This window comes from Giraffa tippelskirchi, chromosome 1, assembly GCF_054371585.1.
Source record: "Giraffa tippelskirchi isolate mGirTip1 chromosome 1, T2T-mGirTip1v1.2.pri, whole genome shotgun sequence".
Classification (NCBI taxonomy): Eukaryota; Metazoa; Chordata; class Mammalia; order Artiodactyla; family Giraffidae; genus Giraffa; species Giraffa tippelskirchi.
In genome coordinates, this window is record NC_137275.1 from 204632699 (window position 1) to 204647775 (window position 15077).

The 15077-nt window shown below is 44.1% G+C and overlaps 1 protein-coding gene across 1 annotated transcript in view; it reads left to right on the forward strand.

The window, feature by feature from the left end:
- Positions 1 to 15077, forward strand: part of SHC3 (SHC adaptor protein 3) — a 327593-nt gene that overhangs the window by 307343 nt on the left and 5173 nt on the right. Inside the window, exon 16 of the mRNA XM_081572376.1 lies at positions 12229 to 13106. Within this exon, the coding sequence (XP_081428502.1) occupies positions 12229 to 12357 (129 nt within the window). The 3' untranslated portion in view covers positions 12358 to 13106. The remainder of the gene's footprint in view (positions 1 to 12228; positions 13107 to 15077) is intronic.

Sequence of the window (15077 nt, forward strand, 5' to 3'; positions counted from 1 at the left end):
GACTAAATGGACCTTTGTTGGCAAAGTAATTTCTCTGCTTTTTAATATGCTGTCTAAATTTGTCATAGCTTTTCTTCCAAGGAACAAGCATCTTTTAATTTTATGGGTGCATTCACCATTTGCAGTGATTTTGGAGTCCAAGAAAGTAAAGTCTGTCACTGTTTCCATTGTTTCTCCATCTATTTGCCATGAAGTGATGGGACCAGATGCCATGCTCTTAGTTTTTTGAATGTTGAGTTTTAAGCCAGCTTTTCACTCTCCTCTTTTGCTTTCATCAAGAGTCTCTTTAGTTCCTCTTCTCTTTCTTTTCTGGTCCACAACATATCTGTGCTTCTCTGGCATAACTGAAGAAATCTTGACTGAATTTCCCTTTTGGTCACTGAGGTTAGCCTTCCACCTTTTTTCTTTTCTACTATCAAAAACAGACTTAGCTGACTTTGGGGCAAACTTGGGGTTGATTGAGGCTCCTTAGTACCTTGGAACTGGAAAAAGAAGGGAACTTAGACGTAGAAGGAACCAGAGGTGGAGAGTCCAAACTGTCCCCCTCACCCTGGATATGGCTTGTCAGGGAAACCACATCCCTGGAGGGGGAGACTGGAAGGTGTCTAGGACTCCAGCTATGCAGGGATTCACAATCAGGCTTACAGTTCGCATAGAAAATGGGTGTTCATGTGAATCAAGGCGTCTATTGGAAATGGAAGCAATTGGTGTGCAAAACTGCAGGTGTAAGCCTTGGCAATTCAGTCCCAGGGCCTCACATGGAGCTGGCCCTGTGGCCATTGGATTTAGGAAAGGCCCAGACTGCACCTTAATTTCAAGTCTAGAAGAGGCCAGGCAGCATGGCCAGGGTGGATCCACATCCCACCTGGGTTAGGTTGCATTCAGGCATGAACCTTTGGATCCAACCAAGGCTGATTCAGCAGACAGAGGGCTACAGCTCTGTGTGTGCAACTCTTCCTGTGGAACCAGAATTTTCATAGGCGATATCTTCAACTAACAGCTTTGCCCGTTCTAGTGCCATCCTATGGACTGGGCTGAGTGTAATCATTCTGTTATCAATTGAGTGTACTTGTTAAAGCACAATATTTTTTAAATGGTTGCTCCTCCTCCTGGCTTCACTGCCAGCAGGGGGCTCCACAAATATCATTCCCTGCTCTATTAATAAATCTCTCCAGGATGCCTATTGCCTTCAGGGTATGTTTAAACTGCTCCATATGGTATGAAAAATAGGAACAGTGAACATTTACCAAGCACATTCTAGGGGCCCTATACTGTGTGAAATTTTTCATGCACATGAATCATTTGCTTCTGATGAGAATCCTATGAAGTAGGAATATTACAATCACCATTTTACATAGAAATGAAGGCTCAGCGATATCAGTAACTTGCCCTCAAGGGCACCATTAAGAGGTGGCAGGCGGGGATATGAACCCAGGCGCTGAGAACTGTTTTCTTGCTACTACACCTGACGATCCTCACACAGGTCAGGGGCAGGTGCAATGGTACTTAACAAAGCACACAGGATGCTGCTTGGCACCCAGCTAGGTGAGGAGGGAAGGGGCTGGGGTCTGGCTCGGGAACCCCAGGCTAGTTTATATGTCAGTGGAGCATATTTAGAAGGCCCTCATAACTTCTGTTTTGATACTGAGGGGTGAATGAACATGGCAGGTACTATCACGTTCCTGTCAATGATGCAATTAGACCAACAGCTTCCAGCTGTACCTTCTCACTTGGTGATTCTCAGCATGGGGTCCCCTGTTACCTTCTCACTTGGTGATTCTCAGCATGGGGTCCCCTGTTACCTTCTCACTTGGTGATTCTCAGCATGGGGTCCCCTGTCTGGCAGCTGCGGCATTACCTGGAACCTGCTAGAAATGCAAATTCTAACGTTCTACCTCCTGAGTCAGAGCAGGTGAAGGGAAGGGGTCAGGCAGCCTTTGCTTCCAGAAGACCCCAAAGGCAGGGCTTTTAATGCTGCTCAAGTTGACAGCCACAGCCTGGTGACAGCCAATAGCCTGGTGACAACCACACATCCTCCCCGGCCTGTACATATTGTGGCCTCTGCCTGGGGCTTTGCATCATAGAGTTGCTCCATGGCTAAGAAGAAAACGTCGGGGGAGGGTAACATCGGGTAGTAATGAAGGAACCTTCCGGCTCTCAGTTCAGTTTCTTCGCCATTGCGATCTACCGGCCACTAGAGGGAGCAGAAGGCACGTTGCTTCCAGTCTGGGAAAGGGAAGGCTGAGCCTCACCTGTAGAGGATGCAGGTGGGTGTCCATCCTCAGCCCAGCAGCTCAGTCAGGCTTGCACAAGAGCCTGCTCTGCATGCTAGCCTGTGCCTCTTCTCTTCCTAATTGCTCTGAGTTCACAGTTTTTTAGAGTTATCAGGTAAGCTTTGTGCAATGGCTTTGCCATCCCTGGGTTCTCAACCTGGGACCAGGGTCTTCCCCTGCTGTAAGTGCATTTGGTATGGCTTCTGATGGTGGAATGACTGAAGGCAAAAGGAGAAGAGGGCAGCAGAGGATGAGATGGTTGGATGGCATCACCGATTCAATGGACATGAACTTGAGTAAACTCCAGGAGACAGTGAGGGACAGGAAAGCCTTGCATGAGGTTGCAAAGAGTTGGACACGACTAAGCGACTGAACAGCAACAACAACTGGTGGTGGAAGGTGCTGCTGGGTCAGACAGCTTGAGGGGTGTATTGGGTACCCCAGATTTCCTCCTTTAAGATGGACTTAGGACTTTTTTAGTGCTGTCTTGAACAATGCCTTATCAGCTGGTGTCTCAGTGGGTTCATAGAGGTGAGCACTTAGAGCTAACAGGGCTCTCAGGGATCTTCCTGGGATGAAATTGCTGCTTTTGGAGAGACTACAATTCTATCCATCTATGGAGATCCTAAAAGATTATTTTAAAGGTAGAATTAGCAGTGCTAGTTGATACTAATAGCAAGGGATTATTACATTTTCTGAACAGTTTGAACAAAACTTCACAAACCCAATAACTGCTGGAGAGTTCCAAAGGGCTGATCCAGCAGCCCCATAGCATCAAGGGCATGGAGGCTCACCTGTGACGTAATCGGGTGCAGTCAAACTAAGCTGCAACTTGGCTCTGCTCTCTCTGCCTGCCTGGATAACCTCTCCCTGCATCACCCTATCCTCACGGCACTTACGTCCACCACGGCCCTCTTCCACTGCTCATCAAGGTGAAGAGCCCAGACTGCAGAGCAAAACTTAGGCACAGGATATCATTTCCAACAGATGTCGCACCTGGCTTAGTCAAGCTTGGTGGAGGAAAGGTTTAGAATCAGTGATGAGGGTAAGCAAAGAGCTCTGAGTCTTCACTCAGTCTTCTCCTGTGCCCTGAGTTCCCAAACTTGGGTATTTTACTCCAAAAATTAACTTCCTGAGGTTGATCTACCACCTTCACCCTCACCACTGTACATACTGCTAGGACAGTGGCGTGAAATTGCTGGATGATACAGTAGTTCTACTTTTCCTCTTTTGAGGAATCTCCATATTGTTTTTTTCCACAGAGGCTGCATCAGTTTATATTCGCACCAACAGTGTAGGAGGGTTCCATTTTCTCCACATCCTGGCCAACTCTTGTCATTTCTTGTCTTTTTGATAATAGCTGTTCCGGCAGGTGTGGTTTTCATTGTGGTTTTGACTTGTATTTCTCTGATGACTAGTGATGTTGAGCATTTTTCCATGTGTTTGTTGGCCACCTATATGTCTTCTTTGGAAAAATGTCTCTTAAAGTCTTGTGCCCACTTTTAATTGGGTTATTTCTTTTTTTTTTTAAATGTTGAGTTGTGTGAGTTCTTTGTATATTTTGGATATTAACCCTTTATTGGGTATATTATTTGCAAATATCTTCTCTAATTCTGTAGGTGGCCTTTTCATTTTGCCGATAGTTGCCTTCACTGTGCAAAAGCTTTCTCATTTGAAATAGTCCCGTTTGCTTATTTTTTGCCTTTGTTTCCCTTGCCCGAGACATATCCAAAATAATATTGCCAAAACAGATATCAAAGAGTGTATTGCCTATGTCTTCTTCTAGAAGTTTTATGATTTCAGTTTTACACTTAAGTCTTTAATCCATTTTTGGTTTATTTCTGTATATGGTGTGAGAAAGTATTCCAGTTTGATTTTTTCATATGTAGTTGTTTAGTTTTCCCAACACCATTTATTGAAGAAGCTGTGTTTTCCCATTATATATTCTTTTTTGGCCCATTTGAAAATCTGACTGTTTGTTTTCTTACTGTTGGTTTTACAAGTTCTTTGCCTATTTTGGATAATTGTCCAAAGTTATTTTATTATTATTTATTATATGTATCTCTTGCAAATATTTTCTTTCCATCTGTGGCATACCTTCTCATACCTTCTCATTCTATTGATAGTGTTATTTGAAGAGCAGGGTTTTTAATTTTAATAAAGTCCAGCTTCTTATTTCTTTCATGGATCATGACTTTCGTGTTACAAATAAAAAGTAATCAACAAACTCACAGTCATCTAGGTTTTCTGCTATGTTATCTTGTACGAGTTTTATAGGTTTGAGTTTTATCATCCATTTTGAGTCAACTTTTATGGAGGGTGTAAGGTTTGTGTCCTGTTTAATTTTTTGTGTGTGAATGTCCAGTTGTTCCAGCACCACTTGTTGAAAAAAAAATCTGTACTTCATTGTACTGCTTTTGCTTCTTTGTCAAACATCAGTTGTTTATATTTGTTTGGTTCAGTTTCTGGTTTCTCTTATTCTGTTCCATTGCTCTATTTGTCTATTCTTTCATTAATACCATACTTTCTTTATTACTGTAGCTTTATAGTAAATTTTGAAGTTGGGTATTATCAGTCTTCCATCTTTAGTCTTCTCCTTTGATATTGTGTTGGCTATATTTTGTCTTTTGCCTTTCCATATAGACTTTAGAGTAAGTTTGTCAATATACACAAAATATCTTGCTGGGATTTTGATTGGGATGGCATTGAATCTGCACATCAAGGTGGAAAGAACTTACATCTTGACAGTATTGAGTCTTCTTATCCATGAATATGGGATATATTCCACTTATTTAGTCTTAAAAAATTTCTTTCATTATAAATTTGTAGTTTTCCTCCTAGAATTGTGTATATATTTTGTTAGATATATATCTAAGTCTTTCATTTGGGGGATGCTAATATAAATAGTGTTTTAAATTTCAAATTCAACTTGTTCATTGCTTACATATAGAAAAGCAAATGACTTTTGTATATTAACCTCTTATCCTAAAACCTTGATGCAATCACTTATTCATTTCAGGAAAGTTTTTTTTTTTTTGGTTGTTGTTGCTGTTCATTTTTTCTTAATTTTATTCATAGATAATCATATCATCTGTGAGCAAACACAGTTTTATTTTTTCCTTCTCAAGTATTTCCTTTCTTGACTTATTGTATTAGCTAGGACTTCCATTTTGGTGTTGAGAAAGAGTAATGTAATGGGACATCTTTGCCTTGTTTCTAGTTATAGTGGGAAAGCATCGTTACTTATAATATTCCTTTATTATCCTTTTAATGTTCATGAGATCTGTAGTGATGACCCTTTTTTCACTTCTGATATAAGTAATTTGTGTCTTCTTTCTTTTTCTCTTAGGTAGCCTGGTTAGAGGCTTACTGATTTTATCTTTTAAGAGAACTAGCTTTTGGACTCATTGATTTTCTATATTGATTTCCTATTTCAATTTCATTGATTTCTGCTCTAATTTTTATTATTTCTCTCTCTTACTTTGAACTTAAATTGCTCTTGCTTTTCTAGTTTCCTATGGTGGAAGTTTAGATGATTGATTTCAGATCTTTCTTCTTTCACAATACATGCATATTTTAGTCTATCCTTCTTGTTGTTCAGTCACTAAGTCATGTCCGACTCTTTGCCACCCCATGCACTGCAGCATGCCAGGCTTCCCTGTCCTTCATTATCTCCTGGAGTTTGCTCAAACTCATGCTTATGGTGATGCCATCCAACTGTCTCATCCTCTGCCACGCATAGTTTTCTAGTGTTAACATTCCTTCTGTCATTTTTGTAGCAAAATCCGTTATGCATCTGGAGGAGTTTGTCCTAAGTTTATCTGGGTTGCTGGGCTTTTAAAATCAGCCTTTGACATTTCCAGCACATGGCAGGTGAGCCCCACAGGTAGCTCTGTGGGCTGCGAGTTCTCTGGGCAGAATCCAGATGGGCTTTCAGCATGTATTTATGGGAGTGAAGTAAACTATTTCTTTATATTTCTTACTCCTTCTGTGTGCCTTTGTTTCCATGTGTGCATGTTTATACTGGCCATCCTATGTACTACAAAAACACTGACAAGTGGTCCTCAGCTTGGGCAGCATGTTGCAATCATGGAGGAAATATGAAACATGCTAGAGGCCAGGCCTCATCCCAAGCTCCTGGTGGAGCTGGCCTGGGCATGGGGTTCTGGAAAGCAACTCAGGTGATGCCAACGTGAGCCCAGGTTTAGACCACTGTCCCAGACACTTCCCCATCATAAATCCTGCATCTGCCCTATTGCCCTAAAACAGAAATGAATGTTAATCATTAAGAAGTGGGAATAAGGAATCAATGTAAAGGCAACACCCTGACAGTACTAGGCTCAAGCTGACCTCCTGGATGCCTTCATCCTCCTAAAAGGGGCCTGTTATGTTACTCAGGGGTCTTTCTGGGAGGGGAATTCTATGGAGCTCCAGGAGGATTAAACAACCTTGATGCAAAGATGCCAGAAAGTCTTGCATAAGGTGTTTTTTTCCTGAATGTGCCCATCAGATTATATCCTTACTGAGGCTTAATGCCCAAGAGTCAGGGGACCTGACTGGGAAGCTTCTTCCCTTTCAATACTTACAGAGGTGGGTGGAGAGGGGCCTCATAGCAGAGTTGGATCCAAGGAGAGGAAAACATCCTCATTTTAAAAAGTTTAAAACCCGAAGCAGATGGCTTTTGATATCCACATCTGGAGTATAGAGTTAGGGGGAGAGTGGGATATGGGACTGAAAGCCCAGAGATACAGGACTTAAAGACACCCCACTGGATGTCTTTGGGGTTGATGGAGGGGGAGAGATAAGAGTGACCACATTATGGCAGGGGAGTGAGATTAAGAACTTGGGGAAAGATGAATGGACCTAGAGATTGTCACACTGAGTGAAGTATCAGACAAAGAAAGAGAAATATATGATATCACTTATATGAGCTTATTAAAAAAATGGTTCAAATGAACTTATTTACAAAACAGAAATAGAGTCACAGATGTAGAAAACCAACTTATGGTTACCAGGGAGGAAAGTGGAGAGGGATAAATTGGGAGACTGAGGTTGACATATACACACTACTGTATATAAAATAGATAATGAATAAGAACATACTGTATGGCACAGGGAATTCTACTCCATACTCTGTAATGACCTATATGGGAAAACAATCTAAAAAAGAGTGAATATATGTATATGTTGGACAAGGAAATGGCAACCCACTTCAGTATCCCTGTCTGGACAATACCATGGACAGAGAAGCCTGGTGGGCTACAGTCCATAGGGTCACAAAGAATTGGACACGACTGAGCGACTAACACACAGACATGTATATGTATGGGATTCTAGGTGGCACTAGTGGTAAAGAACCCGCCTGCCAATGCAGGAGACATAAGAGACACAGGTTTGATCTTTGGATAGGGAAGATCCCCTGGAGGAGGGCATGACAACCCACTCTAGTTTTCTTGCCTGGAGAATCCCATGGAGAGAGGAGCCTGGAAGACTACAGTCCAGTTCAGTTCAATTCAGTAGCTCAGTTGTGTCTGACTCTTTGTGACCCCATGGACTGCAGCATGCCAGGCCTCCCTGTCCATCACCAACTCCTGGAACTTACCCAAACTCATGTCCATTGAGTCGGTGATGCCATCCAACCATCTCATCCTCTGTCATCCTCTTCTCCTCCTACCTTCAATCTTTCCCAGCAGCAAGGTCTTTTCAAATGAATCAGTGTTTCATATCAGGTGGCCAAAGTATTGGAGCTTCAGCTTCAGCATCAGTCCTTCCAATGAATATTCAGGACTGATTTCCTGATGGACTCGTTTGATCTCCTTGCATCCAAGGGACTCTTAAGAGTCTCCTCCAAGACCACAGTTCAAAAGCATCAATTCTTTGGTGCTCAGCTTTCTTTATAGTCCAACTCTCACATCCATACATGACTAGTGGAAAAACCATAGCTTTGAATAGACGGACCTTTGTTGGCAAAGTAATGTCTCTGCTTTTCAATATGCTGTCTAAGTTGTCCATAACTTTTCTTCCAAGAAGCAAGCGTCTTTTAATTTCATGGCTGTAGTCACCATCTGCAGTGATTTTGGAGCCCACGAAAATAAAGTCTGTCACTGTTTCCACTCTTTACCCATCTATTTCCCATGAAGTGATGGGGCTGGATGCCATGATCTTACTTTTCCAAATGTTGAGCTTTAAGCCAACTTTTTCACTCTCTTCTTTCACTTTCATCAAGAGGCTCTTTAGTTCTTCTTCACTTTCTGCCATAAGGGTGGTATCATCTGCATATCTGAGGTTATTGATATTTTTCCTGGCAATCTTGATTCCAGCTTGTGCTTCATCCAGTCCAACATTTCTCATGATGTACTCTGCATATAAGATAAATAAGCAGAGTGACAATATACAGCCTTGATGTACTCCTTCCCCGATTTGCAACCAGTCTGTTGTTCCATGTCCAGTTCCAACTGTTGCTTCCTGACCTGCATACAGATGTCTCAGGAGGCAGGTAAGGTGGTCTGGTAGTCCCATCTCTTTAAGAGTTTTCCACAGTTTGTTGTAATCCACACAATCAAAGGCTTTGGCATAGTCAATAAAGTAGAAGTAGATGTCTTTCTGGAACTCTCTTGCTTTTCTGATGATCCAACAGATGTTAGCAATTTGATCTCTGGTTCCTCTGCCTTTTCTAAATCCAGCTTAAACATCTGGAAGTTCATAGTTCATGTACTGTTGAAGCCTGGCTTGGAGAATTTTCAGCATGACTTTACTAGCATGAGATGAGTGCAATTGTGCAGTAGTTTGAGTATTCTTGGCATTGCCTTTCTTTGGGATTGGAATGAAAACTGACTTTTTCCAGTCCTGTGGCCACTGCTGAGTTTTCCAAATTTGCTGGCATATTGAGTGCAGCACTTTCAGAGCATCATCTTTTAGGATTTGAAATAGCTCAACTGGAATTCCATCACCTCCACTAGCTTTGTTCGTAGGGATGCTTCTTAAGGCCCACTTGACTTCACACTCCAGGGTGTCTGGCTCTAGATGAGTGATCACACCATCATGATTATCTGGGTCATAAGATCTTTTTTGTATAGTTCTTCTGTGTATTTTTGCCACCTCTTCTTAATATCTTGTGCTTCTGTTAGGTGCATATCATTTCTGTGCTTAATTGTTCCCATCTTTGCATGAAATGTTCCCTTGGTATCATTAATTTTCTTGAAGATATCTCTAGTCTTTCCCATTCTATTGTTTTCCTCTATTTCTTTGCACTGATCACTGAGAAAGGCTTTCTTATCTCTCCTTGCTATTCTTTGGAACTCTGCATTCAAATAGGTATATCTTTCCTTTCCTCCTTTGCCTTTAGCTTCTTTTCTTTTCACAGCTATTTGTAAGGCCTCCTCAGACAACCATTTTGCCTTTTTGCGCTTCTTTTTCTTGGGGATGGTGTTGATCCCTGCCTCCTGTACAATGTCACAAACCTCTGTCCATAGTTCTTCAGGCACTCTGTCTATCAGATCTAATCCCTTGAATCTATTTCTCACTTCCACTGTATAATCATAAGGGATTTTATTTAGGTAGGTCATACCTGAATGGTCTAGTGGTTTTCCCTACTTTCTTCAATTCAAGTCTGAATTTAGCAACAAGGAGTTCATGATCTGAGCCACAGCCAGCTCCCAGTCTTGTGTTTGCTGACTGTATAGAGCTTCTCCATCTTTGGCTGCAAAGAATATAATCAATCTGATTTCGGTATTGAGCATCTGGTGATGTTCATGTGAGGAGTCTTGTCTTGTGTTGTTGGAAGAGGGTATTTGCTATGACCAGTGTGTTCTCTTGGCAAAACTCTCTTAGCCTTTGCCCTGCTAAATTCTGTACTCCAAGGCCAAATTTGCCTGTTACTCCAGGTATTTCTTGACTTCCTACTTTTGCATTCCAGTCCCCTATAATGAAAAGGACATCTTTTTTGGGTGTTAGTTCTAGAAGATCTTGTAGGTCTTCATAGAACCGTTCAGCTTCTTCAGCATTACTGGTCAGGGCATAGACTTCGATTACTGTGATATTGAAAGGTTTGCCTTGGAAATGAACAGAGATCATTCTGTCATTTTTGAGATTGCAGCCAAGTACTGCATCTCGGACTCTTTTGTTGACTATGATGGCTACTCCATTTCTTCTAAGGGATTCTTGCCCACAGTAGTAGATAAAATGATCACCCAAGTTAAATTCACCCATTCCAGTCCATTTTAATTCAGTGATTCCTAAAATGTTGATGTTCACTCTTGCCATCTCCTGTTTGACCACTTCCAATTTGCCTTGATTCATGGACCTAACATTCCAGGTTCCTGTGCAATATTGCTCTTTACAGCATCAGACTTTACTTCCATCACCAGTCACATCCACAACTGGGTGTTGTTTTTGCTTTGGCTCTGTCTCTTCATTCTTTCTGGAGTTATTTCTCCACTGATCTCCAGTAGCATATTAATAGGGCACCTACAGATCTGGGGAGTTCATCTTTCAGTGTCCTATCTTTTTGCCTTTTCATACTGTTCATGGGGTTCTCAAGGCAAGAATACAGAAGTGGTTTGCCATTCCCTTTTCCAGTGGGCCACGTTTTGTCAGAACTCTCCACCATGACCTGTTTTGGGTGGCTCTACACGGCATGGCTGATAGTTTCACTGAGTTAGACAAGACTACGGTCTATAGGCTTGCAAAGCGTCCAACACAACTGAAGTGACTTAGCACACAATGCATGCATGTATATGTATAACTGACACAGTTGGCTGTACCGCAGAAACTAACACAAAATTTTAAATCAGCTATCTCTATTGATACTACAACTATTTATATTGCAATATATTTTACTCCAATAAAATAAAATTAAAAAGAACTTGGGGAAAGAATATTGGGACAATTAAGGAGAATGGATGTGTCTTCAGGTCCCCAAGGTAGGAACGGGAGAGATCTGGTTGCTCCGGGAGGGATAAGTTCTGAGCAATGAGGCTGGAGAGAGAGTAGAGTACCCAGGCATCCCAGATCCATTGTGAGGACCAACTACGGGCTTGGAGCATCAGTGGGTGTAGCGAGGTGCCTGCTCCCTGCCCCACCTCCCCTCCCTCTCAAAGGAGCGGGCCCCCGGGCTGCGTCCAAAGCAAGAGAGACTGCTCCTGGCCAGACCTCATACTGCCTCTTTCAAGCGTAGTCTCTACTATGAGTGTACTGACTCAGGGTAGTGGGGGGACTGGTGGGCTCCAGGGACCAGAGCACAGGCCCAGTGAGCAGAGCAAAGAGACAGAGCTCCTCCCGGCACCCTCACCCCATCTCAGACCTTCATCTGTTCAGGAGGAGTTCATGGGCAGGCACCACACCCGGCTCCAGAACTGAGTGACCCGGAATTGCAGCACTGCCCCTCCATCGCAGCTAGGGTCACCCTCCAGTGGCAACTTGGAGCCCCTCCTCACAGCCATGGACTCCTTCCTGGCAGGCAGGCAGGGTGCTGGTGGGTGGCCTAGGGAGAGCTGGTGTGGAAGGAAGGAACCTGAGAGTTCTGAGCTGGAGGCTGAGTTGGGTTTCCAGGTGGAAGGAGCACAGTCTGGGCCAGGGACCACTGTCCAAAGGCCCAAAGGTGGCAGGGGCTCTGGAGCCTGTAGACACTGCTGGGTGGTGTGGTTCAGAGGTTTCGGGGTCCCAGGAGGGCAGGAGGGGAGCAGGAGAGAGGAGGATGGCACCAGGTGAGCGAGCTCACCAGTCCCTGGTTGCTAAAGGTGGGAGAGGGCATGGTTCAATCCCAGAGGGGTGGACAAATGGGCTGACTGAATTGACTGGCCAGTGACAGTGACCAGGGACTTGGCAGACACCATCTCTGGAAGGGTGATCCCAGGTGCCTAAGGAGCCTGCCCTTCTAGTTTCGACTCCCGGTGACGAGGGATGTTCTCTGTCCTCTGACTGGGTGGTGCTAACCTTGCTTGTGCATCCCTTCCAGATCCGGACAAAGGACAGGATCTTTGACAGTATCAGCCATCTCATCAACCACCACCTGGAAAACAGCCTGCCCATCGTCTCCGCCGGGAGTGAGCTCTGCCTGCAGCAGCCAGTGGAGAGGAATCCATGACCCGCCAGCTGCCCTGTCCAACACTGCACCTGTGGTCAGGAGGGCTTGATTCTTCCCAGTAGATGGGTAACGGGCCCCAGGAACGTGGGCAGCTGTCCATTAGCTCAGAGCTTTGTTCAGAAGCCCCAGGAGGAAGGCTTCCCTCAGATGCAAGTTTCATAAACTTGTTCAGAATTCTCATTAGCATATTAAAGGTGTACATACCTATACATCCTGTACAAATTATCCCTCTATATTTATATTTTTTAAGACTAAGAAAGATGTAAGACTAATGTTCTGTGCTGTATGTTTTTAATGAAAACTAAGTTTGACTGTAGTTGTCCAGGCAAAATGTTAATTCAGCTGACCCATTCCACTGGGAAATTCCACTGGGAAAGTGTTACCTATTAAGCACAATACAGGGAATAGAAGCAGCAGGAGGGTCAGTACTAAACACTTGGGATGTAACAGAGTAAGACAAGATGCTGCCGATGCTCTGCATGCAAAGCACTGTGAAATGCTGGTCCTCAGGGCCGTCCCTTCTCATCGGTGATGCCTCCCAGGCTGCCTGTACCACACCCATGTTCATGGGGTTTCCAGCACCAGAGTTTGGGGTGCTGTGCTAAAAGCAGACGTCACTCCAGCTGTTTCAGGTAGTGCTGAGCACAGGCATGCTGCTCCCATGACCCTGGTTGCCCAGGGGTTCTTGGGGTTTCACTTCACTGCCAAATAGGGCACAAAATAAGCCTCACGGATCAAGATCTTGACAGGTAAATGCTTCCTTTGTTTTTATCAGTATAATGGCAAAATGAGGGTGTATGCAGGAGTATTGGGTAGCTGGGGACGTGTACATCGTCTCAGCCAATGGGCTGCTGCCGTACCTGCTAGTGAAATCCTGTCCCCTTTATATTCAGTAGAGGAGGAAGCATGTGTTCGACCTGTGCAGAATATGAGGGCAAACACGTTTGCTCAGAGATGTTCCTTTGGTCGTGGCTGATTAAGGTTTGCCTAAACTTAGGGACCAGGCTCAGGAGCTTTGGGAATCAGTTTGAAGTCCTGCTTCTTGAGAGATGGGTGGGTCTAGTGTCTGGTTTGTTTCCACAATAAGTTTCCCAGTTGCTCCATGAAGAGGGCACCTGCCCCAGGTAGCACTTTGTCCCAGCTCCTTCCTTCAGGATCAAACGCTCTGACCTCCTACTGGGTCGTCTGGTTTTAGGAAATTGACAATGTTTCTCAATGTCTGGCTTGAGATTTCCATGGGATTTAACAGGTGTTGACTTTTAAAAGACAGAAAGATTCATTCATTCACTGGCACCTTCCCACTGGTGCCACAACATTGGCTCTTGTCCAGTTGAAATCCTCTCTTGGGCACCACCCCCTTCATCAGTGCAACAGAAAGACCCTCCACACACACTTAGCCTTTAACAGTAATAAATCTGATGCTTCCAGAATGAGGAGCAAAAAGGAGATTTTTGAAAACGCTGATGAGCGCTAATTCCACAAAGTTCTAATGCTCAGTGTGTGAACCCCATTTCTACTTTGAGGGGGTGTACTTGGCTAGGATGGGAGAATGGGGTAGAACTGACAGTTGAGGATGGGTTGGGGAAGGTCCAAAGCTTCATATTAGCATTCTGTGGCATTTTACCCCATGAATCCAAGCTGACAGTAGTTTCAATCTTCCAGAATGTTCTGCAGTGAATGGGAACTCTGTGAGGGGTCTGACACTAATCTAGAAGCCCCTCATCCCCGCCCCTGCCTCTTCCTGGACTGGTTCTGCTTTGAGGTGAAGTTGGGATACCTGTTCCAGCTTATCCAGAGGCAGTAGGGGCTGAGGGTGGATGGGCTGAGCAGCTGGGTTGGGCTCCTCCCCTGTGACAGTGTAGATTTGGGGTGGCTGTGAGAAATGCCCTGCATTCTTTATGTATATCTGCATCCTGGATATGTCCATAAAGGTCTGACCTCTGTGAGGAGGCACGATCCTTCTCTGTGTGCGATTGTTCACACATATTCATGGATCAAATGACTTCTTTCAACAGTCTTGCACTCCCTGCTGCATAACGCCAAAACATTCATGTTTAGGGCAAAGCAGAGAAGGAAACAAGAGGGAAGACCTGAGAGCCCCTGAACACTTGATCTGTGTCTTTTTTTTCTCTCCAGCCTGCAAGAAATGCTAATCTGCAGTTTTAGTAGTTCTCTGCTCTGAAGTTAGTGTTTATCTCAGTGGTGATAAGCAATATATGTTTGTTTGTTGTTTTTGCATGAGAATCAATTTAGAAAATTAAAAGTATGGGGGGGAATCAAATATCGTTTCAATGTTAATTAAAATATGTATTTTTAAGTTCAGATTATACCTTGCCTCCCATGGGGCAGTGGGACAAACTGGCACTCTTGTAGCCACTGGAGCGGATTTGAGACACAACAAATGGCAGTGATTTTCTAGTCTTTGTTTTCTCCCGTTTGTAAAGCATGTAAGAGCTCACCAGGCCATCTCGTCTCTTCCTTCAAGCGCCATGTGCTGGGTATCACGGAGCCTCACACACAGATGGCGAAACTGAGGCTCAGGTAGTGCCCACTTGCTCAAGTCCACGGGGTCAGCGGGATCCGAGCCGTTTCCCTCTCCTTTAGGCGCTTCCTGAACTCCGCTGCGCTGGGAGCTCCAGTTTCGGAGGCAAACTCCCCCTGCGCGACTGCGACCATGCGCTCCAGGGCCTCCGACTCCCAGGGCGTGGTCATGGCGCGCT